Source organism: Stenella coeruleoalba (genome assembly GCF_951394435.1).
Source record: "Stenella coeruleoalba genome assembly, chromosome: 2".
Taxonomy (NCBI): domain Eukaryota; kingdom Metazoa; phylum Chordata; class Mammalia; order Artiodactyla; family Delphinidae; genus Stenella; species Stenella coeruleoalba.
Window position 1 is genome coordinate 4202926 of NC_137147.1, and position 17883 is coordinate 4220808.

General features: G+C 62.9%; 1 protein-coding gene across 8 annotated transcripts in view; it reads left to right on the top strand.

Moving 5' to 3' along the window:
- The window catches only part of BEGAIN (brain enriched guanylate kinase associated), a gene marked incomplete at its 5' end in the record, with an annotated part of 44405 nt that overhangs the window by 23648 nt on the left and 2874 nt on the right, over positions 1-17883 (top strand). For 3 of the 8 annotated variants that reach the window (XM_079913791.1, XM_079913792.1, XM_079913793.1), the window contains 4 exons: positions 12773-12934; positions 14207-14273; positions 14729-14836; positions 17221-17304. In XM_079913791.1, coding sequence (XP_079769917.1) covers positions 12773-12934; positions 14207-14273; positions 14729-14836; positions 17221-17304 — 421 coding nt within the window. Of the gene's footprint in view, positions 1-8551; positions 8642-12772; positions 12935-14206; positions 14274-14728; positions 14837-17220; positions 17305-17883 lie in introns of all 8 variants that reach the window. The other 5 variants (XM_079913794.1, XM_079913795.1, XM_079913796.1 and 2 more) reach the window with 2 other exon arrangements.

The window sequence follows — 17883 nt, forward strand, 5'->3', positions numbered from 1 at the left end:
GACTGTTTGAGATCTCTGGCCCCCTCCTGCACGCTCTCACCCTACCTTCATGACAGCCTGAGAGCTGCTGCATTGCCTGCATCCCTCGACAGGCCCACTGAGGCTCTGGAGGCGTTGCCCATCAGGGCGCCGGTGTCGGGGGCAAGGCCTGGGTGTCTTTCTTGAGCGATGGAGCTGCTGCTACCTGACATGGGGAGGATGGAGATGGGGCAGGCGGGGATGCACGAGATGTCTGTGGGATGGGTGCTCGGGAGCAGGTATCCTGGGATCCTCAGCCCTCGTGGCAGACAGCATGGGGGGGTGCCCTGCCAGGGCAGGGGGTTGCGCCTCTGTGTCCTGTGTCCTGGCCAGAGGGGCTGCCATGGGGAGGGTTCTATCCTGGCTCCCATGCTCACTAGCTGGGTGCCCTTGAGAAAGGCCCTGGCCCTCCAGGCCACAATTCTTTCATCTGTACAATGGGTAGCTTCCCCACTCCCTGCCAGGCCTCGGGTGAGGATTCAGTGAGGGGACTGTCAAGGGCACGCAGTAGGTCTCTCTGGGTGATTGAGTGATTGAATGGGGGTGATCTCGGGGGAAGCTTCCAGAGGAGGTGATGGTCACAGGTGTCCTTTGGGCTTTGGTTACTGATGGGGAAACTGAGGCCCAGAAAAGCAGCCTCCTTCCTCGGCCCCAGTGCCTTGCAACCACCAGCTGCTGCTAAAATCTATGATCATAACGCCAGTGTTCTTTTCTTCTAGACTCAGTTTGGCCCCCAGGACTGTCTCCTGTGGGTGTGGAGAGGTGCGGGGTAGGTGGGGCGGTGAGGGCAGAGGGACCAGGGACCAAGGGCATCCCGGAGGGGCCCAGGGGCACGTAGAGAGTGCTGGGATTGGGCAGGCCACCCTATGCCCCGCGCTCCAGGGTCATCAACAAGCCTCCCACAGCCCTGATTACCTTTATGATCCCCAGAATTCTGGAAAGCGGGCCCCACCGCCGGTCCAGTTAATGCGTGCCCGTGTCTGTGGTGGGGTGGTCACATGAGTGAAGCTAGCGTGGGCTCCGTGGTGGGCAGAACCTGATCATCAGAGTGTTGCACGGCAGCCTCTTCTCACCTGGGCTCCAGGACAGCGTGGCGGGCGCTGGGAGCTTCATCTGGGAGCCTCACCCGCGGTCGCACCACACCACCCACCTGTCCTCCCAGCGGACGCCCCCTGCACACGGATTCTGGGCAGAGAGCAGGTGTGGCCTTGGGGCAGGGGAGGGGTCCAGGGCCAACGTGTGCACAGTCCCACCCTCCAGGCCCCCTCAGTCTAGGGGGTGAGGAAAGAGAGTAGATGAGCAGCGGTGCTGGGCTGGGTGCTAGGAAAGACGAGGCCAGGCGGGGGTGCCCAAGGAGCCCCAACACAGCCAGAAAGGGGGGCCTTGGGGGCTTCCTGGGGCCCGCTGTGTGGCTGGCCCTACCTCTCCTGAGGCAGCCTCCTTGGGACTCCCTGTCCCGACTCACCCACCAGAGGGACAGCCCCAGGCCGGAGCCTGTCGCCAGTCCCTTCCACTGTGGAGCTCCCCTGGGGCTCCCGGCGCCCCGAGCAAGGGGACCGGACACTTGGCCCACACTTAGGGCCAGGCGCTCTCGGCCTCCTGCCAGCTGCCCCAGGCCTGGGCTCTGGCCACACTCATCTCCCGGCCTTTGCCCAAGCTGTGTTTCCCGCGCAGATGGCTGGCCTTCTTCGTGACGGGCACGGGATGACCTCTCCTGCCGGTGCTGGAGGCCCTCCTGCATGGGGTCACCTCTGTCTCCGTACTCGGGCTGCCAGATAAAGTACAGAATGGCCAGTGGAATTTAAACGAGTTTAAATAAATTTCACTGGGCATCCTCTACTTTGTCGGGCTCCCCGGCCTCAATAAACAGCTGGATGCTTACTTAGTGTAAGTACTTCCATGCCGTGTTTTGCACATGCTTACACTGAACACTCATTATTGACCTGAAATTCACATCTCACCCTCTCATGATCATTTCAGGGCGCTCAGCCCTTATGGAAATCAGAGAGCAACTTCTTCTGGCAGAGCCAGACAAACAAAGCCAACCCCCTAAAGCCGCTGACCTCAGAGGCAAGGAAGAGCCCAAAACACTGGAGGCTGCGGAGGGGAATTCGGGTTGATTGCCAGGAGGCCCGCAGCCTGTTGACCTGGGGCGGGGCGCGCTTTCTCCCTCGAAGCCCCAGTTTGCTCATCTGTAAAATGCATTCACTCTGTGTTTTTCACTCATTCAGCGAATGTTTATTGGGCCCTCCTGGTTGCCAGCCTCTGCTGCAGGGTCTGAGGACCCAGCAGGGAACGAGGCAGACAGAGATCCCTGTCCTGGGGAGCTGCCACTCCAGGGGGGTGAGGCCAAGGACACACAGGCCCGGCAGGGAAACGGGGAGAGAGGATGCCTGCAGAGTGTAGGAAAGGCCTCGCCAATAAAGTTGCGTTTGAATGTTGAGTGAAGGAGGAGAGGGGCAGCCGTGGGGTATCTGGGAGACAGATCCAGGCAGAAGAACAGCACGTGCAAAGGCCCTGAGGCAAGGCCGTGCTGAATGCGGCTGGAAGGTGAGGTCCAGGGGGCAATGGGAAGGCTACCTGCCATCAGTGATCAGTGTGAACACGTTGGGCCTGACCCTGGCGATGTAGGAGCTTTGGAGATGGAGGGCGGATTGGACTTAGCCTTCAACAGGACCCCTCTGGCTGAGAGCAGGTGAGGGCAGGAGCCAGTTAGGAGGCTGTGTAGCAATGCCGCACAAGAAAAGTTGGACTCAGGGTGGTGGGCGGCGCTGGAAAGAGCAAAGGAGTCAAGGGTGCCTCCAGGCGCGGGGAGGAGTGCTGGCCCTGCTGGGTCGGGGCAGGGACTGGGGAGGGAAGGCTGTGGATTTGGGGAGGGCGAGCGGAGTGGGATACAGTGGGCCCCACAGGTCTGTGCCACCTGCGAGATATCCAAGCAGAGTCAGAGGCAGCAGAGGGTATGCACGCCTGGAGTCGGGGAGACACAAATTTGGGGGCCCTCAGTGGAGCGATGGTATTTGTGGCTGAGGCCACCATGGGGTGAGTGTACCCAGGGCAGGAGAGAGATTGGAGGCACTATTCCTGGGTCCTGCTGGTTAGGAGGCCAGGGAGAGGAGGGCCACCCGCAGAGGGGGCTGAGAAGGACGGCCAGGTGAGGATGGTGTTTGCAGGAGGAGGGAGGCGTCGACCGTGCCGTTGGCCGCTGAGGGCTCAGGTCGCCTGGGCACTGAGCTCAGGGACCGGCGAGAGCTGGTTCAGTCGCGTGGAGGGGACGCGAGCCAGGTTGGGTATTGGTCCTGGCAGGCTGGGTGCAAGGACAGGCAACGTTTCTTGGAGCAGAGAATGAGGACAGGTCCAGGAGGGTCAGCAGAGGGTTGTTCTCAATATGGCAAGCGTACCTGCATGTTCTTGTGCTGGAGACAATGATGCAGTAAAGAGGGGAAAATTGGTGGTCTGGGAGTGAGGGGAGGGTAGCTGGAGCCGCGCCTGGAGTGGGCGGAGGGGCTGCCTGGCGGGCTGTCTATAGTAACAGGCGGGCAGATGCTGGTAGGTGGGGAGACCTGGCGGTGGCATCTGCGAAAGTTCCCTAGGGGTGGCTTCTTTTTTCCCGAGGAAAAGGAAGCGAGGTCATCAGCTGTGAGTGGCGGTGCGGGAGGAGGCGTTGGGAGGTTGAGCAGGGAGGAGAAAGTGAAGGAACGGAACAGGGGATGTGGTAAGGTTCCCGGGTCAGTCTGCCGGATGAGCAGAAAGGGAGGCCTGTCAGCTCGGCCGTGTGACTTCCTGCCATCTGTACAGGTGCAGGCGCCGAGTCTGTGGAGAGCTGACCCTAACCAGAGTGGGGTTTGGGAGGTCCGGGAGGGCTTCTTGGAGGAGGTAGACAGAATGAACTAAAGAACAGGGAGGGGGTGTTCTCAGCAGGAGCGGCAGCATGTGCAAAGGCCCGGCGGTGACTCTGCAGCTGCTCCGCCCACTTGCCCAGGTTGCTCTTCTTTGTCCTGGCCCTGAGCACCCCTGGGTCCACCCGCCCACTGAGGGCTCCCAGGCTGCAGAGCTGCCAGCTCCCAGCACGTGGTTCTGCCTTGATGGGCGTGGGGGGAGGGGGTGGCAGGAGCAGGGCTGCAGCCGCCTGATAAGATGAGGCGGAAGCGAGATGAAATGTTCCCTGCAGCGTCTCCCATCTCCTGTCTCTGGGCAGGAGAGCAGTGGAGCGTCCGTGTCACCGGGCCGCGAGGAGGGAAGAGGGACTGGTTCCACTGGATGACCTCGGTCAGCAAACCAGGAGAGAGCAGGGCCTGAGCAGGCGTAGAGTTTGAGGTCACCCCCTGTCTGGCTTGAGTGGGTGACCCCTCCTGGCTGTGGGCCCCCAGGCCAGCCCTGTGACAGTCCCCTCCCCCAGTACACACGCACACGCTGTTGCACAGTGGCCTGGCGTGTCCAGAGTCCCCTTCTCCGTGCACGTGGCGGTGCTGGTGAAATGGCTACAGTCAGCCCAGGGGCTGCCCAGGGGCTGCGCAGGCGTGTCTGAGCCGCAGACCAGTGCCAGCCGGAGGCCCAGGACTGCTTCCCTCCAAGGAGAAGCTCACGGCCCACCAGGAAGCGGGATGAGCTGTCCTGTGGGACTCCAGGCCCCTGCCCTTGACCCCGCCAGGTGGCTCACCTCTTAGACTCCAGCCTCTGCCCCGTCAAGCTGGCCGCGGTCGACCCTCACAGGGAGCCCGTGGCTGTGCCTTGTGATTCTGACGTGTGGGAGGCGGTTCAAGGAAGAGTAAAGGGCTGCGATTGGCGCTAAAACCTGGCTCAACGTGAGGGGAAGAACAGCTGCCCGGTGTCGAGCCCCAGGAGGGCTGTGTGGCGTCGTTGCCGTGAGCCTCAGTTTACTCATCTGTCGCATGGGTGTGGCGCACGCCTCCCTCACAGGGTGGCCTGAGACTAGATGAGTAGGTGCGTGTGGGCACCTGGGGCACGGCAGGCCCTCGGCGGGTGCTGGGGGCGTTGGTGAACCGTTCATGCCCACCTGCCCCTCGAGAAGGGTCCTCAGTAGGTTCCCACTGGGGACACAGGATGGAATCAGTGCAGCAGTGAACAAGTTCAAGGGGAACAGAGAAAGACTGTTTGTTCTGAGACACAGAAAAGCGGTGGCCACCAAGCACGGGGGCACAGGCCAGGGCACGGGGGGTGCGGCAGGGGCGAGGGGGCTCTGAGGCCCTGCAGGGGTTGCCTCTGGCTCCTTTTGTGGAAGGATGGTGGTACCAGACCTTCTACAGGGAGACTCAGAGATGATGCCAGCATGGGACAGGGCCAGAGGCTATCCTCCAGGGACCCGCCCCCAGGCCCACGCAGGGCATCCCAAGAGTCTGATGCGGTGGTCCCAAGGTGCCCACTGGAGACCCAGCTGGGAGAGGACCAGCTGGGTCTGAGCAGCTCTGGGGGCAAAGACCTTCTCCCAGGGCTGGGCTCACCTTGGCCAAGGTGGCCCGTCAGTGGTAGCTCTGAGGGTGGTTCCATGGTGTCTGCCTCTGCTGGCCATTGCCCTTGACACTGGGAGCTGGCACGAGTCCCTGTGCCATGAGTTCCAGGGTGTCGGCCCCTGCGGGAAGGGGAGAGGCCAGTGGGGGAGGGACCGGGTGCTCTCACCAGCACCTCAGGGGAGCAAGGAGGACTTGGGGGGGCTTACCCCCCCATTTATCCAACCCCAGAGTAGGCCCCGGGGATATAAAAATGCACCGGACCTTGCAGCCCCGGAGACAAGATCGGCTCCTCTCCTGCAGATGTTTCTGCAGATGTTTCTGCAGCCGTTCACGCAGCGCATGCTGCTGGTCCCTGGCTCCACGTGGACACAGCACGGGGCACCGGGACGAGTCGGTGAAGGAGGGAGGTGGTCCCAGGGGAGGGCAGGCAGGTAGGTCCCCAGGTCCTTGTCCCCGCAGGAATGGGAGAGGGTGGAGGAGGGAATGCTGTCCCTGGCTGCAGGGGCCTGAGGTGGGGGGGGGGGGGGGTACCTGGCCGAGAGGACGGCGAGGACAAAGACCCTGAGGTGGAGAGGAAGGGGCTCAGGGTAACTCGGGCACAGCCTGGAGCCAGCGCGCGGGAAGGGGGCCAGCGCAGGGCGAGGTGGGGGCCGTGGGGGTCTGAGGGGACGGGGGCTTCGGGAAGGAATCTCGGGGAATTTTGCCCAGAGGCGGGAGTGGTCTGGCTGGGTTTCGTGACCTGGCGGAGGGCAGAGGCCGGACTCGGGGCCGGCACGGGGCAGGAGACCGGGCCCCGGGACAGAGGCTCAACCCCAGTGACGCTCCCTGGCGGGCAGGCTGGGGCGGGATGGGTGTCAGGGTCCCACCAGTGAGCCCTGGGTGGGGAGGAGTTAACCTGAGCGGGAAGGAGTAGTGCCGTCCTGGCAGAGGGGACACAGCGACAAAGTCACCAGGATGAGAAGCTGCCTGCAGCGTGTGAAGAATGACAAGCAATTTGGTGTCACTGGAGCATGACTGGGGGCCAGAGCCTGAGCGCGGACAGTGCGTGTGGAGACAGGCAGTGCCACGGGGGTGCCACGGGGACCGGCTCCTGGTACCTGGGAGCCGGAGGGCGGACACTCCTTAGCCCCACCCGCCCCATCACCACAGCCCACCAGGGAGCACCTCTGCCCCCAGGAACCTTGTTCACACCGCGGAGGAGGGAAGGATGGCCCCCGGGCCCCAGAGCTCACGTGTCCTTCCACCCCGTGCCCAGCACAGCATCACAGGCATCGGGGGATTTCAGCCGCATCCCAGACTTGCTGTGTGATCTTGCTTAACCTCTCTGGGCCCCAGTTTTCTTAACTCTAGGAAGAGGCGCTCCCCCATGCCATAGGCCTGAAATGAGAATCTGGGTCAGAACAAGAGCGGTTGTCAGGGATAAATGCCTTGTGTGTGACCAGCGGCAGAGTCTGGGTCAAGTCACAGCCATGCCCCCCATTCTCTGTGCTTCCAGGCAAGCCCCGCCCCTTCCCTGGGCCTCAGTTTCCCAGGGTCCCAGCCTCCCTTCTACTCTTTTGAGAACTCACCTGCCAGGAGTCCCCAGCGGAAGGGCCTTCTGGGGTGGGGACTGGCTGGCGAGGGCTGGGACGGGGACTCCCCCAGGGATTGCTGGACCCAGCCGAGCCGCCAAAGGGGAGACTGGGTCTCTGGCTGCTCCCACGGGAACGGGCCAGTCCTGCCCCTCCTCTCCGTTCACTCAGCAGCGTCGGGGTCATGGGCCAAGAGTGAACCCTGGGCCTGGACTTCCAAAGTCCAGTTCAAATGGAGATCAAGCGGCCGCCTCTCCCCCCACCCCTCCCCCAGCCCAGCCTGCAGATCAGCCCAGGAGGCCAGGGCCAGGGGCAGCCCATTTCACAGATGAGCAGATGGGGGCTTACGGAAGTGGTGATCGACGTGCAGCTCGCGGTCCCCTCAGCCCCCAGCCTATCAAATCAACACTTTCAACCTTCTCTGGGGGGAGGGGCAAAATTTGATCCTTAGTAAATTTTTTTTTTTGCTGCACCCCACAGCATGTGGGATCTTAGTTCCCTGACCGGGGAACAAAACCGCGCCCCCTGCAGTGGAATCACGGAGTCTTAACCACTGGACCGCCAGTGAGGATTTTTCATCCTCGCTGTAGGAAATATGACAAATCCAGAAAAGTATAAAAGAAAATTTTTTAATTGCCCAGAATCCCACCACCCACCCAAGACGACATTAACGTTCCTTCCCTTCTGCTGTCTTGTGTGGCGTCTGTACGCAGTTATTTTGTAAATGGGGTTTCTCTTAGCACATACACTCGCCCGTGTCTCTAAGCCTTGTCTGGACGCCTGATGTCCGGGGCAGCGTCCTCCCGTCAGATTTCTGCTCCGGCTCCGGGGCCAGCCAGGCCACCGGGAGCCCTCCCTGGAGAGACTACAGGAAGGGGGCGACCAAGCCGACTTGCGCCTAAAGCTGTGATGTACGTCCCGTTGCCCCCAAGCAGGGTGGCACCATGGGGCTGGGGTGGGTCATCCACCCGCCTCTGTCCCACCCCCCGCCCAGCCCAGACAGGCCACGGGCAGGGTGAGTGAGAAGGGGTGCCAGGAGGGGTGAAGTGGGTCCTGCCCTGGACCCCTAACATCCAGTAGGTTCCACAACCTCCAGAATACCCCACTGGTGTCCGTCAGCAGAGGTCGGGGGTCACACGCCCTCCATCCTCCTTGCCTCCCAGGCTCTCTGACCAACAGGTCCTGCAAGGAAGGAGCAGTAGCCAGACAGAAACCTGGAGCTGGGGGAGCCTGCCCCCCGTGGCTCCCCTCTGAGGCTGAGATGGGGATGCAGGCCTGGGGTGGGACTCGGTGACAGCAATGCAGTCGGGCAGCCGGGGCTGGCAGGTGCCTACCCCCCAGCTCCTACGCTCCTACCCTGCCACCCTGCTGATGACAAGGAGCTCTCCTGCCGGTGGGGGACGATCCCCCATCTCTCTGTGACTGCGTGCCCATGGCGGGCCCGGCGTGGCCCCCGGTCCCCGTTCTGAGCAGCTCTGTCCTCTTCACCCACAGGCTGCGCAGCCCCTGGGTGCCCTCGTGCCTCGGGCAACCCCGCGTCCTGCAGGGCCGACTGGCCAGGTCCTCACCCTCGCTCTGGGACAGGTAATACACCTGTTGTCTCCCCGGCTCCTCGGTGTCTCTGCGCCTGTCCCCAGACGTCCATCCCACATCTGCATCAACTCCCCCGATGAGGCCCAGAGAGGGGGAGGGTGTCGGCTGCCAGCACACCCTCGCCATTGCTTCCCGGCCATCTGGTATTGGAGGCGAGGCCCCGGTGTCCCCACAGACCAGCCCTGGGCTCGGTCATCGGGCTCAGGCCTCTGCTGAGCAGCCAGAGGGGCTCCTGGTGGGAGGCAGGCGGGGTCCCACTCTGCGCCGAGGGAGCTCATCTTTCTCCCCTGTGAGGTGGGGAAGCCTTCCAGGGGCTTCCCACGGGCAAGGAGGGAACCACGAAGCATGCACCCACCAGCACACACCCTGCCGGGTGAGGCCAGATACTGATCAATTCACCAGGACCCAGGTCAAAGCGAGGGGACCCCCCCGGGCAGCAGTGTGAGCAGGGCTTCCCGAGCCCCCCAGCCGGGAGGGTGACCCTGATCCGGAGGGTGGCGCATGAGGGATTTCCAGGCCCTCCCTGTGCATCTGCTGAGGGGCCCCCTGAGCCAACTCCACACCAGGGGGGAGGCAGAGGCACTGAGCATTCCCCCCATGGTGCCTGCCCCCGGCATCGTCTCTTGGCAGTTCTGATGATCCGGGGAATGCAGGGACCACGGTGACAGCCCTGCTCCCTGAGGGCGGGTGCTTCAGCGTGTGGGTGCACACATCCCCCTTTTACAGATGTGGAGACTGAGGCTGAGGTCAGGCAGGGCTCGGGCAAATTCCCTGGGAGGGAAAGGCAGGAAAGGATGGTGGTACCAAACAGGTGACTGAAGACCTCAGGGTGCCCAGCCCAGGGCCCTCCCTGGACCAGGCAGGGGAGGGGACATGTCCAAAGCTCTGGAGTAGTTGATGGCCAGGACTTGGTGAAGGACTGTGAAGGGTGGCCACAGGCAGTGAGAGGGGTCACCACGGCTTCTCAGGGTCTGACTGGGGACCGCTGGTAGCTGTGACCTTCCCGGGGCTGGGGAGCACAGGGGGCAGAGAAGAGTCAGCACTGGACGCACTGGCTGTGAGGTGCCTGTAGGCCTTCTGGGAGGAGAGGCCGGTGGGCGGCTGGACGTGGAGGGCAGTAGAGCCCTAGAGAGAGGTCGGGGCTGCAGATGGAGGCTGGGGAGGGGTTCGTGTGTGGCTGGGCACAGAGGACCTTAGGCCTGAGATGTGCGGGGAGGGGGCGAGGGGTAAACCAGGGCCCTGAGGATCAGCCTGGGCGACGGAGCTGGAGCGGCAGAGGTGGGGAGGCGTGGTGGGGCACCGGGGTTGGCGCTGCTGTGACTGAGGGACCAGGGGGGCGTGTCCAGGGCCAGGGCCCAGGTACCTCCAGCAAGCGGGCTGGGGGCTGTGGCAGCCCAGGGCCGGACCCGCTGCGGCTGAGGGGTGGGTGGGTGGGTGTGAGGGGCTCAGGAGGTGAGAGCAGTACTTGACGGGTGGTGGGACAGAGCCGCCCAGTATGTCTGGAAGGCCATCCGGAGGTCAAGGGTAAACTGAGGCTGGGGTGGGCCGGCTCGATGAAGCTGGCTGCCTCGCGAGGGGCCGTCGCGGCTCAGATGCCCGTCTGGCGGGTCCCGGCTCTGCTCGGAGCCCACCTTACAGCCCTGTCATATTTTCCTCCTACACGTGCCTTGTTGGTGAACCTGCTCCCTTGTTCACTGTTTGTCTCCCCTCGAGACTATAAGCTCCGCGGGGCGGGGACCACATTTGTCTCATTCGTGCTGTGAGGCGCAGGGAATGGTGGGACAGGGCAGGAAAGGAAGGAAGGAGGGTGACGGGTGGATGCATCGTAGGGGGATACGGCTGGGTCACGTCAGGTGTGGAGAGTCTTGACGGCAGGGTCCGAGCTGTGGCTGCAGGCGAGTGACCAAGGTGGGGGAGGGCGGGGGCTCAGGTGGCCCCACGGGTGCTCTCACCTCTTTCCGAGGGTGCGGACCCCGCCTGTACCCTGTGACCGAGGGCTGTGGGTGACCTGCAGCCCCTGCAGGATGACTGACTTCAGGGACCGCCGCCCCACTCCCACGCCTGACCCCATGTGTGCAGGGGGCCCTGGGTGACATGGGAGAGCCCCCAGGAAGCTCGCCAGCCCCCTGGGGAGAAAGGCCTGGGCCAGGGGCAGTCTGGGACCTGTAGCTGCAGGGGGCTTGGAGTGAGTCAGTCAGGCGTGCTGCCTGGAGGAAGCGGCAGGGCCTGCTTGGCAGCCATGGGCGGGCACTCTGCCACTGGTCTCCCTCCTTGCTTGTCACTCTGCATCTTCCTTGGGGACCAACTCTTGGGAGGACCCACCCCGCCCTTCTCTGAGGTTCTCAAAACGTAGGCAATGCTTTATTTTTTTAATTAATTAATTTATTTATTTTTGTGGGGGTATGCGGCCTCTCACTGTTGTGGCCTCCCCCGTTGTGGAGCACAGGCTCCGGACGTGCAGGCTCAGCGGCCACGGCTCACGGGCCCAGCCGCTCCGCGGCATGTGGGATCTTCCCGGACCGGGGCACGAACCCGTGTCCCCTGCATCGGCAGGCGGACTCTCAACCACTGCGCCACCAGGGAAGCCCTATTTTTATTTATTTTTAAGAATGTAGACCTGGGCAGGAATCCAGGAAGGCTTAATCGGGGCTCTCTGGGTGTGCGCCTATGGTAACACGCGTGGTTTACAGACAGGGCCCAAGACTGAAGCCCACTCTACCCCGGGCTCTGGAGGAAGCCTCCTGCTTGCCCACAGCAAACCCACCAGAAGTTACCATCCAAAGGGTCTTAGCTCCAAATGGTCCCCTGAGGAGGGTTGGGCTTCCTCCAGCAAACAGCCCAGTTGGGCCCCTACTCCGACCCGGACACCTCTCTGAAGCCAGGGCTTTGTGTCCCCAGGGCAAGATGAGGACAGTCGCAGGTGGACTGGGGGGGTGCGTGGCGGGGACCAGCAGCCAGGTCTGTGTGATGGCAGGGACCCCGCCCACCCCGTGACACCATGGAGTTCACCTTCAGGCTGCACCATTCTGGGCTTCGTTGTGACTGTAATGTAGGGGGTGACGGGGGCAAAGTGCAGGGAGTGACAGAGCAAAGTGCACACCCAGGGCACTGAACGGCAGCTTGAACCTTAGCCTCACTCGTGGCTAACAGCCAGCAGAACTCCCCTGGCGCCCCTCACCCACCGGGCCGCTCTCCCTTCCCTGCAGAAATCAGCCCTCCCGGCTATTTAAGGTGAGTCCTTCCCCCTTGGCCCCTTCTGCGTGTTCAGCCAGTCAGGGGAAAGGTGCCTCAGGTCGGCCCGTGGTTAGGTGCTCCCTGGGACCTGGGTGGCTGCCGACAGGAGGGTGTGGCCCCTGCCCTGGTGGAGTTCGCGGCCAGTCCCCTGGGTGTGGCCACCACACCTGTCCCTCCTGCCTTGTGCCCAACGGTAGCTGATGTGAATTGATGGCATATGGCTCAGAGGGTGAATCATCCCGTTCCTCTTTCCTGAGCATGGGAACTCGGCGGCCTGGGGTCCCAGAGGAGCCCTCAGTCTGTGGGGAAAATAGCGCCTCAAGAGCCAAGCCTGGCCCTGGAAGGCTTCCTGGAGGAAGGGAGACATGAGCAGGCCAGTGGTTTTCTGAGTGTCTGATGCTCTGTGCAGCTAGCTGGCCACTGTGGCGGATGCTACCTGGACGTGGGGCATCCAGGCTCATCCTCTCCCTGGCCCAGAGATCACACAGCCTGCTGGGACCACACAGTCGATTTGGGGAAGACAATTCTGGTCTAGGGTGTGGCACTAGTGCCTCTGGGCCTCAGCGTCCCCAGCCAGCGCTGTGGAGGAGCAAAAGTGGGGGACCCTGTAAGCGATGCCATCTGGAGGTCGGCTCGCAGACCGAGAGACTGGGTGCCGATGGGTGCTCTTTAAACCAGGGTCCTTTAAGCCGCCCCAAGCACTTGCCCCCCCCCAGTGCCAGACTGGCTCAGGGTCAGAGACCCTGACCCCCGGGGCGGGGGCTGGGCGGTGTGCGTGCTTGTGGTGCGTGTGCGCGTGCGTTGGTGCGGCCTGGCGCACCCCGTGCGCACCCACCGGCGCCTCGAGCTCAGCGCCGCGGCCCGGCCCGCCGCCGCGTGTCGTTGCAGCGCGCTGCAGGAGCAGAAGGGCGAGCTGCGCAAGCGGCTGTCCTACACTACGCACAAGCTCGAGAAGCTCGAGACCGAGTTCGACTCCACCCGCCACTACCTGGAGATCGAGCTGCGCCGAGCGCAGGAGGAGCTGGAGAAGGTCACGGAGAAGCTGCGCAGGTAAGGGGGCGGGGCCTGGGAGGGGCGGGGCCTGGGCGGTGCGGGGCCAGGGAGGGGCGGGGCCTGGGCGGCGCGGGGCCTGGGAGGGGCGGGGCCTGGGCGGCGCGGGGCGCGGGGCCGGCGACCTGCCGCTAGCAGGGCCGTGCCTCCCACCCGAGCTGGTGACCCCATTCGTACACGGGGAGTCCAAGGCTCAGCGAGGGCAGGCGGCTCTGACAAGAGTCGCGCTTTGTGCCAAGAGCTGCCACACCAGGATCTGAACTGGCGCTGGCTACTGCCGGGTACAGGCTCTTCCCAGGCACCTCTGCGTCCCCTGCTCATTCCTTCTCTTGTATCTATGTGGTGGGGCGGCAGCAAGACACAGGAGCAGCCATCCCTAGACCCAGACCCCAGCCACTGGCGCCTGGGTCTCTGACCGGGAAATGATGTCCAGCCTTGGAGGTGAACCAGCATTTAGAGACGGTTCCCTTGAGCAGCACAGCAGCCAGTGACAGCAGGCTAGGGTGCGGGACCCTGAGCAATGGCTCCCTTAAAAACAAAACTTCTGTAAACATCGTGCTGCACGTGTAAGATGGGTATTCTTCTAAAAACTATTACACGCTTTCCAGGCTTCTTTTAGGAAGAATGAAAGGAAACGCAAACTTTGCTGTTGGCTTGGTTTGTTATAAATGTTTATAGAGCATTGGATTTGCAGGGAGGCTGTTTGTCCCTCACTACTTAAGCACCTCCAGCCTCAGTTTCCCCACTCGCAAGACAGGGGCAATAACACTACACATAGGTTGTCGAGAGGATGGACACTGCCCCTTCCACCGTCACACCGCATGGCGTCAACGGCTTCCCACCCAACACCTGCCTCCGTCTCAGCCTCTTCCAGGGGGAACCGTATCCTATTCACTGTGTGTCCCCAGCACTCACCCCAGGGCACATCACACAGTCTTCAGGTTAGACCCCTGCTAAACTGCTATTGAACTGTGAACCCTTTCGCCAGCTTTGTAAGGACTGTGTGTAAACTGTGAGTTAACCGGCTCTGAGTGAGGACCCGACAGAGTCCCTTGTGAATAACAGGCCTTCCCTTCTCATCTACAGGGGTCCTCGGCCCTGGCCCAGGAAATGTTGCAACAAGTTAGCTTCAATCAGATGCTTTCTAGCACAGGAGCAGTTAGAGCAGGGTGGGGCCTGTGTTCAGCCCTCAGCGGGCTGTATGGCTACGGGGGCCGTGGGAGGGTCAGGGTCAGGCCTGGCACAGCAGTGACGTCAAGGCCTCCGTTCCAGGATTCAGAGCAACTACATGGCGCTGCAGAGGATCAACCAGGAGCTGGAGGACAAGCTGTACCGCATGGTGAGGGCACGCCACACACCCCCACACCCCAGCACTCCCAGCCCTGGGCCCCCAGCTCTGGAACCATGGTGAGGACCTCGGGCCTGGTGGTCATGCCCTTGCCCATGAGGAGCTGGGCCAAAGGCCTCGTTTCCACGCTGCCCGCTCCCTGCTCCCCGGGGTTGGGCCAGTCCCACCTGTCTCTGCCCTGATTGGGTGCTCTCCAGCACTCACCTATCACTGTCCCCATGGTGCAGAGGAGAGACTGAGGCTCAGAGAGGCCGTGACTTGCCCAAGGCCGTCTGGCTCCTCCCTGGCGGAGCGGGACTGGAACATGGGCTGCTCTGTGCTCCGACCCTTGTGTGCCTTGGCCTCCAAGCTCCTCCTCGTTATCGGCTGCGAGAGGGGACCCAGGAGCCCCCAGGCCTTGGCTGGCTGCTGAGCGCCTCCCTCTTCTGCCTGTCCCCCACCTCCAGGGCCAGCACTATGAGGAAGAGAAACGAGCGCTTAGCCACGAGATCGTCGCCCTCAACAGCCACCTGCTGGAGGCCAAGGTGACCATCGACAAGCTATCGGAGGACAACGTGAGTGCCGGGCCATTCTGACCCTGAGGGGCTGGCGCAGGGCCGGGTGGACAGATGGGATGGTCAGGACCTCACGGAGTACCTGGGCAGTCGGGGAAGGACGGGGGCTGCCTCACAAACTGCATCCCGCGAGACCCTCTACTGGAAGGAGATGGGACTTGCGATAGGGAGCATGGGGCCACGCTGTCCCAGTCAAGGCAGGGCTTCCTGACCCCAGGGTTGGGGCGTGGCCACTCAGGACTCCTGCCTTCGGCCACTCTCAGTGGACATCAGAGTCCTGTGGCTACCCGTGGGTCCTGACTTCCAGGGTCCCGCGAGAAGGGCCCCGCTGCCTGCCACAGACCCGTCAGCTGAGCACACACTCACTGATTAGCCTCTGCTGCTCGCCGGGCCAGACCCTACGAGGCTCTGAGAATACGTGTGAACAACACAGGCAAGCGCCCTGCCCACGTGGAGTTTACATCTGAGCAGGGGAGTGGGGAGGGCGGACAGTAAACAGGATAGATATGTCAACTGTGTAGTGACTTAGAAGTGCTAAATGCTGCAGAGAAAAGTAAAGCAGGGGATGGCGCTGGGAGTTGCCAGGTGCAGGGTTAGGGAATCTCAGTCGGGTGCTTCTGGAAGAGGCTGCTGGAGCCGAGACCTGAAAGCGATGAGGGAGCTAGCCATGCGACAGCGGGGAAGGGCGCTTCCCAGGCGGAAAGAGCCACAGCGGCAAAGGTGGGTCTGAGTAACTTGAAGACCAGCAAAGAGACCAGAAGGGGCTCTTGTGGGGAGGAGAGGCCGAGGGTCTGAGATCAGAAGGAAAACAGGAGGCCGCATTGTATAGGCTTCGATAGGAATCTGGGGGTTTTTTTTGAGTGAAGTAGGGAGCCACTGAAGGTTCTTGAACAGAGGGGTAGCCTGACTGAACTTACTCTTACTGGGCTCCAGTGGTTGCTCTGCTGAGGACAGACCGTAGAGGACAAAGCCATGAGTGGGAAGGTCAATGAGACAGCAACCTGGGAGAAAGACGATGGTGGCTTGGCCAGGATGGCGGCCAGGGAGGTGGGAAGCGGGGGGCTTGGATTCTGGTTATATTTTGAAGCTGGAACCAAAGTGATTGACTGATTTGGGATGTGGGTTATGAGAAGAAAAAATGGGTCCAGCCCGACTGCAGGGGTCCGAGTCTGCTGGAAGGGAGCCACCTGCCATCTCCTGGGCTGGGACCTTCTGGGGGAGACGTGGGAGGGGTGGCAGGCGTGGGGCTGGAGCCGGGCCCTGGACAGCCAGGTGGAGATGCCACAGGTAGGAGATGGCGGAAGAGTGCACAGAGATGAGGGGCGGCTCTCAGAAGACTGTTAACAGCTTGGTGGCAGGTCTGGGCTGGCCAGACGGTGCCTGCAGCCCTCTGATGCCAGCGGCAGCCAGTCTGGGGCCTCACAGGAGCCCAGTTCCCAGCTCTCAACCAACTATACCCTTTCAGGGATGCATGAAGGAGTGGGAGACCCGGGTTCCCTCCACTGTGCAGGCCAAGCCGGGGCACCAGCCTCAGTGCAGAAGGTGGAGGGGCGGCAGCCACCAGGACCAGGGTCAGGGCATGGCAGGGGCGCCCACGCCCTCAGCAGCTCGCCTGAGCTGCAGGACGCCTGGGCCTGGTTGACTTGAGACTATGGGAGCAGGTGGACCTCAGGGCCCATCCGTGGACCCCAGACCCCCCGCCCCCGTCAGAGCCCTGGCTGCAGAGGGTCCCTGGCCGGCAGTGGGAACCAAGGCCCAGAGGCAGGCACGTGCAACAGAGATTTTCCAAAGATGAAACCAAAACCCCTCGAGGCCTACTGTTTGCATCTGTTTTCAGCTCAGGAGGCTGAGCTGGTCCCCGCCCGGACCCGGGGTCACACAGGCCCTCTGCCCCCCACTCGCCCTGACCCTTGCCCGGCCCTGCAGCCACGCCCGAGTCCAGGCCTCACTCTGAGACGTGGGAGCGGCAGGCCCGTTCCTCGTCCCTCGCCGTTGCCGGCGCTCTCCACTGTGTTCCCTTGGGAGGGACTCAGAGGCCGCGGGCAGGGAGACCGGGCCTGGTGTCCATGCCTGGGGCCTCTGGGACTTTAGGGCACGTTGCGGGCCCTTCTTCTCCCACTGCCCCCCACCCTGTGGGAGCTTCCCACCCGGGTCAGTGGTGGGACTGCCTGGGAGGGCGCCCTCCATGCACCAGCGGCTCCAGGTCAGAGCAGGGGCCCCCGTTCTGCAGGCGAGAGTGTGAGGCCCAGAGAGGGTCCTCGTGCTGCCCACTGCACAGCTGGCTCTGCCCGCCGGTTTCCGCATTGGCCACTGGGCACCGGTCAGGGTGGCAGCGACCTTGGCGAGGGGCGAGCCTGTGCAGAACAGCTTCTCTTGTCTTTTAGGAGCTCTATAGGAAGGACTGCAATCTAGCGGCCCAGCTGCTGCAGTGCAGCCAGACGTACGGCAGGGGCCATAAGGTGTCCGAGGTAACGTGAGCCCCGCCCCGGCCAGGCCCACCGCTGCCCCTGCCACCACTCGGGGCCCCTTCCTCGCAGGTCCCACCCTTGAGAGCGAAGGGGCTGGCTGCGCCCGAGGCCCCCTGGCCCTACTCGATCCTGCCGTGCCCTGGCCTCTCTGGGTACGTGGTGGAGGGACCACCGCATACACACCTCCCCGCCAAGCCCAGACAGCCAGCGCACCCCCCACCCCGTTTCCTCTGGGCACAGCCCCCAGTCCCCACCTGCTGTGTGAGCCCCCCCCCGAAACCCTGTGGTTTGGTTTGGGTACAATTCCTAACAGTGCTCATTTCAGAGATAAGAAACTGGCTTCACACGGGAGTCACTGGGCCAAGGCCACAGGGCCCAGCCTCGGACCCAGGGCTCCCACCCCAGCCAGGCTGCCCTTCCCCTCACCCAGGCCTTTCCACCTGCCGCCTCCCCGAGCCTGGGCCACACCTAAGACGCTCACAAAATAGATCAAACAGTAGTGGGACGCCCCCCACAGGGCACCAGGCGCTCCTGCGGAAACCGCTGGGCGCCTGGCCCTCAATCTTTGTCGCATCTGTT